Source organism: Aquarana catesbeiana, linkage group LG01 (genome assembly GCF_042186555.1).
Source record: "Aquarana catesbeiana isolate 2022-GZ linkage group LG01, ASM4218655v1, whole genome shotgun sequence".
NCBI classification, from domain to species: Eukaryota; Metazoa; Chordata; class Amphibia; order Anura; family Ranidae; genus Aquarana; species Aquarana catesbeiana.
In genome coordinates this window covers 335,720,349-335,733,352 of record NC_133324.1, presented here as the reverse complement: position 1 = coordinate 335,733,352, position 13,004 = coordinate 335,720,349, and the positions used below count along the sequence as shown (strand labels likewise).

Here is a 13,004-nt window from a genome sequence, read left to right as displayed (position 1 = left end):
CAGCTTCTGCGGTTGTTGGGTTGTAGCTCTCAATGAACTACCACGTAGCTGTTGAGCGCTGTGGTAGTTCATTGAATGTTCCTGTCAGTGTGTAACTAAATGCTCGTACAAGGTACAAGCACACAGCTTATACACAGAGTCTACAAGAACCCTGCAAAGCACCCACAATCTGATGATCACAGGTGCAATGCTTTGCAGGCTCCCAATAAAAAAAATAACAAATGCACACCTGCAAAAAGATGTACATTTATTTTTTATATTGAAAAGATGAACTTATCCTTTAACCTTAGATAAAGTCTTTAATTTCCAAAATTAACCTTATCTGTTTTGTGCTGGCAGATCTCATTATCAGTTGTAAACTAGGCACGCACACTGTCTGTCCTAACAAAAGTTTCAAGATCTCAAGGCTTAAGTGGTACATTGTATGTTAATGCACTTAAAAAATATGTTCCCTAGTCTGTCTTCTAATTGCACTTTGCAATCTCTTCTAAACAAAAGTTGAGTTCTATGTATAAGGCAGACCATAGATGGTGTGTTTTTCTGTGGTTACACAGCCAGCGTTGAAGGGGGAATCCTTCAGAGTTATTTTATTCTTCCGCTAATATTTTAGGTATGCTGTGCAAATTGGAACACCTAAAAAATATATAGTGGAGGTTTCTCAAGTTTATGTGCAAAAGTTGAAATATACATTAAAACGATGTGACTTATTGTCTATGTGTTTTTTTTTTTAAGGAATATCTATAAATTCAGTTTCTATTGCTTCTGTCTCATCACCATCAAAACAACATGAAAACACTGATGCACAAACAATATCACCAGAAACACACTCCTCTACAGGTAAATCGATAAAAAAAAGATGGATGTTTACAGCAAGTGTATGAACTCTGGGTGTCTTAATGAAAGCAACAGAAAAAACTTGAGTGATTCTATCAGTGTCATATGACAGCCTGAAAGTGATTAGGTGGCTATAAAGTAAATAAAGTGTAACTAAACCCTTATGGTATAAAAATATATGTCCTACTTAAAGTGTTACTAAACCCAAAATCTGCATTCACTATATCTGGTCTTCCACAGTACACAGAACATGGAAATGCAAACGTTTTAGTAAATAGAAACTGCTAAATACCTTTTCTCATCAGCGGTATATAGCAATCTTGTGACTTGTATAAGTATCTGCCTAAAGCTTGTAGGAGGAGTTTTCATTCTCCCCTGATCCTCTGTCTGGATAGTGCTGATTGGCCCTGTGCTGATCACATGCACTCTCCCAAAAAAAAAAAAACTCTCTAGCAATACACACCAAGCTGAGCATGTGCAGCCTGACTCCTAATGTTCTGTTCTACCAGTAGATGGGTTGGAGTCAGTTAAAGAAGAGAAGGATCACAGAAGACAGGGTCACACAGCCTTTATACACAATGCAGAGGATTAACCCATTAGGTTCCACAGTGAGTATAACAAGCATGCTTTACTGCACATACAGACTGATTTTACTGTTGTGGGTTTAGTAACACTTTACGTAACAGTACACATGCCATGACAAGGACCACAACAGAAAGAGTACATAGCTGTGTCTTCTAAGCAATCTACTAATACAGCGCAAAAAAGTTGGAGCTGTAGACAAAACCAGTTTTCTAGAGCGTGTCGTAATCCCACAATGTTACCACAATGGTACTACATCACTGCACATTGCCATACACGGGCACGGGGAGGAACAGAATGTGCTGCTGTACTCTACTCCCATGCAATACAGAGTGTTTGACATAAATGTACATTTTTAAAAAGTGTACAAACACTTAAAAAACAAATAATAAGGTGTTGGTTTGGATGTTATACAAAGGGCACTATTGAAAGAATATTTGTAATAATGAGAGTCTATATGTACTTTAACTCTTCCTTTTTCCACTCTCAGTTCCTGACTAAGGTAGGAAGAAGTATGAAGTAATATGCTAACTGTAAAGTGCTTCCTCTTTTAATAAATATAGAATGAATCATAGAATGGGCAATGGCTTACACCTCATACAGTTATTGCAGCAAGAAACATCTGATGATTAGTCAGTGTATCTGTTAACCTCAATAATCCTCAAGTCAGAGAGATTTTGATATTGTTTTAAATTATGGGGGGGTGGTATTTATAAAAAAATTTACCCAACATTTGCAGGGTAATATTCAGCATGGTTAGTTACATTTGCCAACACCTGTTATTCTATGGGGATCAGTGTTACATGTACCATGTACTAACTATAACTTTTCACATCCTGGCTCTATATAAAGCATTTGAAATAGTGATTCCATCATTTTGCCATGTGGTGAGTAGCGGGGAGCCTTTCCTTTCTCCTCAATATCAACTCTAGATAGAGCCTTTCATTTTGTGTAGGGCGCAAAAGGAGCTTATTTTGGCACCACCGATTTGTGTACTGGGTGGTATGAATATACTTGACACCCCCTTACTTCACCTGCCCACAACCATTATATATGTGTATTTAACATCTAAGACCTATCCCATTACCACCCAAAAAATGCTAGTTTTAAAATAGTTTGAAATGGCTTAGCAGCAGTCAAAGGTTTTTTTATCATGTCAAGGTCAGATGCAGTTTTACATGAGTGCTGTACAAACCATTTCCCTATGTAGACAGACATATTGGCAAAGTCCTGGAGGCAAGTTTATAGTGTTATAATGTCCCTGGGCTCCACAAGGATGGTGACTGTGTTACCATTACCTCTAGTGTAGACAGACTTATGGTAGAAGTGATTCAGGGATTGTATGTGTAGCAAGGTCCCAGGCCTCATTCAGTCTAATGAGAACCTCCAGGGCCAGAGACAGCTGACATCCTTCTGTATATTAAGTGAAGAAAAAACTGCGCTTTAGGGCCTGGCTATAGGGTCAGAAACCACAGGTTGCTGCCTCCCTTTCCACAAAGTCCCTATAAGGTTCTTTGCACAGTGTATAAAGGTAAAGAGTTAGGGTATATTGGCGCTACCTATAAGCATTATATACTGGGATAGCCTAGAAGTATATCCCCCCTTACTTATAGTGATAAATCTATAAGGTGTGTAGGTTATCTAAATTCCCCTTATAGTATAAATGATACCCCAGCAAACAATGATATGCCTACTAATCATAAATTATGGTAAAATTGTAACACACATCAAGTGTCGCACAACATAGAAGGTCCTACAGCGTCTAGAAAAAAGGCCAGAGGCTATATTCCATTATGTGCATTTGCTAAAAACCATATACCAATGCGGTGATGTGCATATAGGTTATATATACTAAATTAATACCATATGCGTTTTAGACATAACTTGAAATCGCATACAAACAAAACAGCTAGTAGAAACACGGAACATCCAGCAGTTAGATCTCCAATATATATTATGACAGTCCATATACTGATGTTACTATGATAATATTCAGATTCCCAATGGTGACTTTGGTGATGAATCAATTTGTCAGGTGACTCTCGTGCTCCCCCTATTGGTTGCCTACTCACCAGCTTCCAGAACCCCACCAGGGGTATAACGCCTATGGTGTAGTATGCTGGGTCACTTCACTTGCTGCTTCATCTGGTAGATATTGCTGTAATCAGCTCCCCAGACCCTAGCCGGGGAAATGCTCCTATGTTGGAAAATGGGCCGTCTAGCTGTTGTATATTGTGCTGGGTGACTCCTATATTTTTCAATCCATAGATGCGTTGCTTCCCCTCATATATTCAAAAAGAAAGAGCTTCCATGGCGTAATAAAGTATGACCACTTTATTTAAAAACATATATGCCCACAAAACAAGGATACTGGGCTAAAAAATAGTAAATTCAAACAAACAAGGCTAGACCACAGAAAGTGATTTGCAAAAAAATTTAAAAAAATAAATAAAAAGTAAAAAAGGAAAGATCCAGGCACTATTGTGTATCTCTGTCCAGATGGAATAGGACAGCAGTAGACCTGAGCAATGTAAAATTTAAAAAGTCCCTCCAAACAAGCATAAACAGCGAGGTGGGGGTATGTATCCACCAGCCGCTGAACAGCGTACTCCTCTCTCGTATGCCCTGGAGCTCACTGACAGAGCGTGATGCCATTGTGCGCGCTTCGTCACATGACGTCCTCAGCAACGGTATCACACTCGTGCTTCTAATGGGTTTTATAAGGAGAGAGCGTTCATACACAGCCCGCACTTCAGATTACAGAACTATGGAGATAAATATATCCACTCTGAAGTTAATATATGTATAATCCAAATTAATCTCCTATTAATTATGTGTTAGAAACTTATATACAATATATATATCTAAATTATTATATGTACGGATCATGAAGGCGCTCTCCATTAAACCAGAGAAAATTCATTCACATCAATTATAATATCAAAAACTCCCCCTGCTGGTTTAAAAAAGAACAGCAATTAATTCAGTATACCACTAATACAAGGAAAATTCCTGAGTAATATCTCATATAAAATTAATACATCGTGCTTAAATGTAGACATAAGGGTGCAGTTATGTTCCCAACATGTATATTATATATATATTTATATGCTAACCCCCACTTTTCTATCATGAAGAATTATATATTATAAACTAATAAACTTGTGTTTTATATCAGGAGGTCTGACCTCTCACAGATTGGAAAATATAGTGATAGTCTAAACTCCATACAACAAATATATCATAAAAAATCTAGAAAGATGATTATATGTAAAAGTAATGTTATTAGTGTCACGTGCTAATATCACCCATGTGATAGTGATTAAGTATATTGGTGAGTATCATCATACAAATTATGACGCTATACCATGCATGATCTGTTTAGGAATCCTGCATAGTAGGAGTTAAATCCTGATTATGTAAATGTTTAATATATACTCTAAAAGTGTGGGTACCTTATTCAAACTAAACCACCCATAGTATGCAGGCGTGTACGTAACCCTAAATACATGTGAATAGTGTGCCCCTATGGGTAGTTTTAGAGAACAAAACCCAAAATTAATAATTAGTATGTGTATAAGTAGTGCCTATATAAGTAACGTAAAGACCTATTAAAAAGTGTGTCTATGTATGGGCTACGTTAGCTCATGAAAGAGAGAGAGCCAGGCATATAGGGAACTTGTTGTAATTCCTACATGTCAGCTAAGGTGGAGATTAACTGTACCCCACGTTCACGTATGGTGAAGGTAGAAAAAGCCTAAGTGTATCAGAATTCGGCTATAAAACAGTTCAAATCTATATCCAGGTTGAGGCCCCTAGGCGCCAGGGACCTCAACCTGTATATCCAAGCCGTTTCATTCTGTGAGATGAGGGTGGTCTTGTTCCCTCCTCTCCAGTGATCTTTTATGGAATCGATACCATAGAAAATTAGCCCTGATGGGTCCCTTTTGTGCACTTGATCAAAATGACGTGACAGGTTGTGTTTAGGGAAACCTTTCCTTATATTCTGAATATGCTCTCGGATACGCACATATAAGGGCCGAGTGGTTCTACCCACATACTGGAGGTGGCAAGGGCATTCGATGACATACGTCACGTGAGTACTATGGCACGTGATCAGGTTTCTGATTTTATATTCTTTCTGATCAACCTTAGATTTAAAGGTTTCTCTCCTCCTGGGTACCTTCTTACTAACCCTACAGGGTAAGCATCTCTGGCATTTATAGAAGCCTTTTAGGTTAGGGAAAATCTCTATTTACTTAGGGGGGTCGATGACATTATGGACCAGGTGATCACGAAGGTTGGGGGCTCTTCTGTAGACAAAATTAGGTTTGTTCGGTAGTATCTTGGCCAACACTCTATCCTCCTTGAGGATAGGCCAATACTTCCTAATAATTTGTTCTAAGCTTTTATATTGGCTATTAAATCCCGTTATGAACGCTGTGTCCATTACTTTATTTTTTCTTATGTTTTTCGTGAATAGTTGTCTTCTATTCATACCTGCTACAACCGCTTTTAATTTTACCAATTCATCCTTTTTGTAGCCTTTTTCACAGAATTGCTCAATCAGCCCATCTGATTTCCTGGATTTCCTGGCCCAAGCAGATGGGCTGATTGAGCAATTCTGTGAAAAAGGCTACAAAAAGGATGAATTGGTAAAATTAAACAATAGTGCCTGGATCTTTCCTTTTTTACTTTTTATTTATTTTTTTAAATTTTTTTGCAAATCACTTTCTGTGGTCTAGCCTTGTTTGTTTGAATTTACTATTTTTTAGCCCAGTATCCTTGTTTTGTGGGCATATATGTTTTTAAATAAAGTGGTCATACTTTATTACGCCATGGAAGCTCTTTCTTTTTGAATATATGAGGGGAAGCAACGCATCTATGGATTGAAAAATATAGGAGTCACCCAGCACAATATACAACAGCTAGACGGCCCATTTTCCAACATAGGAGCATTTCCCCGGCGTGGGGTCTGGGGAGCTGATTACAGCAATATCTACCAGATGAAGCAGCAAGTGAAGTGACCCAGCATACTACACCATAGGCGTTATACCCCTGGTGGGGTTCTGGAAGCTGGTGAGTAGGCAACCAATAGGGGGAGCACGAGAGTCACCTGACAAATTGATTCATCACCAAAGTCACCATTGGGAATCTGAATATTATCATAGTAACATCAGTATATGGACTGTCATAATATATATTGGAGATCTAACTGCTGGATGTTCCGTGTTTCTACTAGCTGTTTTGTTTGTATGCGATTTCAAGTTATGTCTAAAACGCATATGGTATTAATTTAGTATATATAACCTATATGCACATCACCGCATTGGTATATGGTTTTTAGCAAATGCACATAATGGAATATAGCCTCTGGCCTTTTTTCTAGACGCTGTAGGACCTTCTATGTTGTGCGACACTTGATGTGTGTTACAATTTTACCATAATTTATGATTAGTAGGCATATCATTGTTTGCTGGGGTATCATTTATACTATAAGGGGAATTTAGATAACCTACACACCTTATAGATTTATCACTATAAGTAAGGGGGGATATACTTCTAGGCTATCCCAGTATATAATGCTTATAGGTAGCGCCAATATACCCTAACTCTTTACCTTTATCCTTCTGTATATGGTGGGTTGTGAGGCATGATGGGTGCAAGGTAGTTAAAGTCATTGGGCGCCAGACACTTCTTGAATGCAAAAGAGATTTTTATTTCTCTTAATAGAACTTTGGGATAGAGGGGTTAGGGTCAGGACACCCTTAGGTAGTTGCAAGATTAATTGGCAGACTCTGAGACTTCAATAGGAGGACAGCCATGCAGGGAAAGGCATCCAGCAAGACGCCACATCTGCATGTTCAGGAATGCTGTCTCCTATGGCAACAGTCTTTAACAGTTCCTAACACAAAGTGTAACAGTTCTTTCGCTTCCACTACAATCACTTCTCTTCGGTCTAGCAGCCCGGGCAGTACAACACACGTCCACCCAGACAGCTGTCCTGGTGTCACAAAACACCGATCACCTGACCACCCAAATATATATAGGTTCTCCCAGCAGGCCAAGGAATTTAAGAAAACCCCTGCCCATTGGCTGAGATACTCCATATACCCATAACCTGACCTTGCAGTGTCCTTCTCATATCTAGTTCCACCAGGTACCTGGCCACATAGTGGTAGAAGAGAAAAGTGCAATAAGGTCAAACTTAGGGAGAAATCGATTGATCTCTAACAATTAGCTAAGATGACTATTCCTGGCAAGTAAAGTTTTGAGGAGCAACTCTGCCTAAATTCCAGGGTGCTACATTTGTATTCACACTTATGTCACAGAGTTTGAAAACCTGAGACTTGTAGAACTATTAGTCTTAGCATAGCTTGCTAGGACTTCTTCACATCACTTGATGAATCATGCCTGCTTCCATGTACAGTGGTACCTTGGATTACAAGCATAATGCTTGTAATCCAAAGCACTCTTATATCAAATCGAGTTTCCCCATAGTAGTCATGGGAAACTCAGATAATCGTTCCACAGTGATTTCTATTGTATGCATTACCGTATGTGGCCAGAGGTGGGGGGGCGCCAAAGACACTCGGAAACCGCTCGGATGCATTCGGAAACACTCGAGTGGCTCAGAGTGCATCCGAGCGACTCCAAGTGTCACCGGCGCCCCTGCACCTCTGGTCAAATGCAGTACTGCACAGGTTTGAATCCTGGTGTAATCTGTTCTCTGTTCTCTATGTTATCTATAATGCCCACATAACAGACACTGGAGACCCATTAGCTTTTAAGTCACGTTAAAACTAGAAATCCCATTGCTTTGGTCCCTTTCAGATCTAAAATTAAAGACCCAGAATGGCTCCCTAGTAAGCCTTGCCTCTGAAAATTCCAAGCATGTCCATAAACACTGGTTCTTTTTTTTCTTTGTATGTAAAGATTAGATTTTTTTCTTCACACTTACCTGTAAAATCAATTTCTTTGAGTACAACACGGGACACAAAGCAGCCATATACATTACTACCTGGGTTATGAGCCACCTATAGGTGAATGGACAATGGTAGAATAACCAAAAACAGGAAGTGATCCCCTATATAACCCCTCACATACAGGAAGTACTCCAGTTTTGTAGCAAGCAATGAACTCCCTAGGAGAGAGGGGAGGGACCTCTGTGTCCCGTGATGTACTCAAAGAAATGGATGTAAGTATGAAGAAAAATATAACTTTTTCTTTCTCGTACATCACGGGACACAGAGCAGCCATATACATTACTACCTGGGATGTCCCAGAGCAATAGCCCTGAGGGGAGGTAGACACACTGTGTGAAAACACCATCAGATTTATACAGCAGCCCACAAGACAGTCCTCTGCTACCTTAACATCCACCTGATAAAATCTTGTGAACGTATGTACCGAAGACTAAGTAGCGGCCTTGCAAATCTGCTCCACTGATGCCTGATGGCGAAAAGCCCAGGATGTTCCAACACCCCTGGTACAATGAGCTCTAACTCCAAAGGGAGGAGCTTTAACGGAACTTTGTTGATTGGTTCAAAAGGCTGCTCCTGTAGCACCGACAAAACCAAATTCAAATCCCAAGATCAAACAGGTGATTTAACGGGAGGCAATAAGTGAGTCACTCCCTGAAGAAAAGACCAGGGAATGTGAAGCCAAAATCTTCTGGAAGTACACTGATAAGGCTGAAACCTGTCCTTTAATTGTTGTCAAGGCTAATCTTTTATCTAAGCCTGACTGAAGAAAAGAGAGAATTCTCTCTACCAAATATCTGCGAGGATGCAAAATTCTGGCCTCACACCACGCAATGTAAGCCTTCCAAACCCTGTGATAAACCTTCCTGGTGACCGCCTTTCTGGCATTCACCAATGTAGTTACCACTGGTCCTGAGATACCATGATCTTCTAGCACCCTGGCTTCAATAGCCATGCCGTCAAATTCAGCAAGCGTAAATTCGGGTGGAATAAAGGCCCCTGTGACAGTAGATCGAGCCGGAGCGGAAGCGTCCAAGGCTTGCCTACTGCTAATCTCACTACCTCTGGATGCCAGGCCCTCCTGGTCCAGACCGGAGCTACCAGAATGACTGATGTCATCTCCTTTCGGAATCCTGAATCCAAAAGATGTGGCGGAAGGGTGAATCGGGGGAGAATGCATAAATCAAAGAGAACTGAGTCCAGGGAACTACCAGAGCGTCTATCCCGATCGCAAGTGGATCTCTTGCTCTGTATACAAACTGCTGAATCTTGCAGTTGAACCTGGATACCAGCAGGTCTACATCCGGTGTACCCCACCACTGGCAAATCTGCATAAACACCTGTGGGTGCAGAGACCATTCTCCTGGATGTATCTGTTTGCGGATGTGATAGTCCGCTTTCCAGTTCTCTACCCCTGGAATGTAGACGGCAGACAGCACTGGCACATGCCTTTCTGCCCAGGATGACACATGACTGACCTCCATGTGGGCCAGACAATTCTTGGTGCCACCCTGATGGTTGACATAGGCCACAGCCGTGGCATTGTCGGTTTGCACCCTTACCGGGTGACCCTGTAACTTTGGCGTCCAATAATTCAGCGTGAGGTGTATTGCCCATAGCTCTAGCACATTGATGGGCAATCCCTGTTCCTTCAGAGTCCATTTCCCCTGGACTGTGGAACTTTCCATGACTGCGCCCCAGCCGGAAAGACTGGCATCTGTGGTCACTAAGGCTGAGCCGAACACCCTTGCGCCAGAATGCACCAGAACATCCGAACAGGCAAAAACTTTGGAAGAACACATGAACATCATTAAAGTCTATGGGACACGGACATGAAAAGTGCTCATTTTAAAGGCTTATATGCAAGTTATTGTCATAAAAAGTGTTTGGGGACCCGGGTCCTGCCCCAGGGGACATGTATCAATGCAAACATTTTTTTTAAAAACGGCTGTTTTTTCGGGAGCAGTGATTTTTTTAATGCTTAAAGTGAAACAATAAAAATGAAATATTCCTTTAAATATCATGCCTGGGGGGTGTCTATAGTATGCCTGTAAAGTGGCGCATTTTTCCCGTGTTTAGAAGAGTAAAAAAATTGTCATTTAAAACTGATCACAGCTGTAATGAATTGTCGGGTCGCGGCAATATAGCTAAAAGTCATTGAAAAAAAGGACAATGCCCCCCCCCCAGTCCATTACCAGGCCCTTTGGGTCTGGTATGAATATTAAGGGGAACTTCGAACCAAAATTTAAAAAAAAAAATGCGTGCGGGTTCCCCCAAAATCCATACCAGGCCCTTCAGGTCTGATATGGAAATTAAGGGGAACCCTGCACCAAATTTTTAAAAAATGGTGTAGGGGTCCCCCCCAAAATCTATACCAGACCCTTATCCAAGCATGCAACCTGGAACGCCGCCTGACGGACCGAAAAAGAAAAAAAAAAAAGCCGCAACAGTTGCGCTTCCATGGAAGGCTCCAGCCGAGTGACGCTTCTTCTTGGTGACAGCTGTTATATAGCTGAGGGCGGGGCCACCCGGTGACATAAATGGGTGACCCCGCCCCCTCTGATGCCACGGGGGCTTTACCCAGAAGAAACAAACAATTAGATGGGGTGTGTGGCGCTACCTAATAGCTGAGGGCACACAGATGTGTATAGGGGGAGTAAGAGGACTACACCATGGATGTGCAGACTTCACCGGTGCACAGCTCCTAATACCCCAGCCTGAAATAGAATGTCAGTGCCTCATATAGAGGTAATCCTATGGAGTATATATAGGTGTGTAAATAGAAACATACACCCTAAAAAACATGTAAGTGAACTGCCGTGCAGAGTGGCCCCTGGTATGGTAACTACAAAGTACGACCTAGAGGTACCTGATATATGTATATATGCAAACCTGTGGAATAATTATGTGGCATGTACGTCCTAGCAACTACATACCAAAAGTGCATAAAAAGTGATGCGCACAGTTCAACAATTATGAGTGAATATCTAGTGATGTTGCATCCAGCATCCAAAAAAATAATAATAATGATAAAAGTGATAAAGGTGAAACACATCCAAAAAAATAATAATAATCTGAGGGACTTCAAATATATGTCAGAAAGTCCCAAACACAATAACCATAATATGGGGGTGTGACAATGTTCAAAGGGTCAAACCACACTCCAAAGGCATATATACAAATAAAAAGAAAACAAAACCTGCGCTACAGAGCAAAAAAATTCAAGACCGCAGCTGCACCAAAAAACACCAATATCTGTGTAATAAAACTGTAATAAATAAATAAATTAAGTGCGCTTGCAATCAGAATTCATGTGTTACTTATAAGTGAATATAAATAATAAATAATTAATGAATCAAATCAAATATCTTAAAAATAATTTATTTTTAAGATATTTGATTTGATTCATTATTTATTTATTTTTTATATTCACTTATAAGTAACACATGAATTTCTGATTGCAAGCGCACTTAATTTATTTATTTATTAAAGGCATATATATACGTCTGTATGTGTGATAAGGAAGCAGTTCACATATACATGGATAAATGGCAGTCATATATAGGTGTGAGTCTGGTGATGCTCAGGGGTATGGCAAAAACCTATAGGTGACTTGAGTGCTCACAGTATCTCCAGGTGACTTTTGTGCTCCCACTCAAGGGTCCCCACTTACCGGATCCTATCACCTCAACAGGGGTAATGCGCATGTAGATATAATCAATACGGCCAGTTCACCACGGTATCTGCTGTAGCTGTCCCAGAAGCATTCCTCTGACTCCAGGTAGATTGGGCGTAATCCTTAATAAACCCCTCATGGGAGAAAAAAATAGGCTCCCATAGTGTAGTAAATAGAAGTACGTTCCTTTAGTAAAAATTAAAAAATGGATAAAATCAACAAGCAAACATTGTAAATAGCATATGGGTATGCGGACAGTCTCTAAACAGCGAACAGCGGTGAGCAGGCCGCAACACAAGATCTAAAAATGAGCCCGAGGTGGGGACAGCAGTGGTCCGCTGCGCTCCAACTGCGTTCCACCAACTCGAGTACCCAGAGGTGACGTAGTGTGCATGGCGCCATCATACGCGTTTCGTCATAGACGTCCTCAGCGACGGTGCCATCACACTGCGCACTATGTCAAATTATAGGAGAGCATCTATGCCTGTCCCGCCCCCTGCATGGGGGACAGCCAATTGGACCTAGCTGCCAGAGCAGAATTCCCAAGGCGTGTATGCACTCCTAATTAGGTGCACACACAATGGTCAGTGATATTTTTGCAAAGCAAGCATATAAAATATGCGTTATACGTATTGATGGACGCCATGGTAAACTCTCTCTTACATATGTGGACAAGCCCTGATATAAATAATGAATAGTAGATAATGGTATAATTACTTATACAAAATGGAACTAAACATATGTATAGGAGCTAGTTTAAACCAGCCAACTCATAAACTCTCCCTAGGGGTAAAGAATAGAAACTCCGGAGTGTTATAGGCTAGGTAGAGCATTCCAGATACTACCTGGTAAAACTCAGCAAAAGGGGTGGCAAGACAGACTGATGTTACTGATGTCATAATAGTCTAATACCCCTTGTTATGCCCCGT

General features: G+C 40.7%; 1 protein-coding gene across 1 annotated transcript in view; it reads left to right on the top strand.

Annotated features, from left to right (window-relative positions):
* Positions 1-13,004, top strand: part of LOC141145209 (uncharacterized) — a 140,363-nt gene that overhangs the window by 70,880 nt on the left and 56,479 nt on the right. Inside the window, exon 8 of the mRNA XM_073631705.1 lies at positions 733-837. Within this exon, the coding sequence (XP_073487806.1) occupies positions 733-837 (105 nt within the window). The remainder of the gene's footprint in view (positions 1-732; positions 838-13,004) is intronic.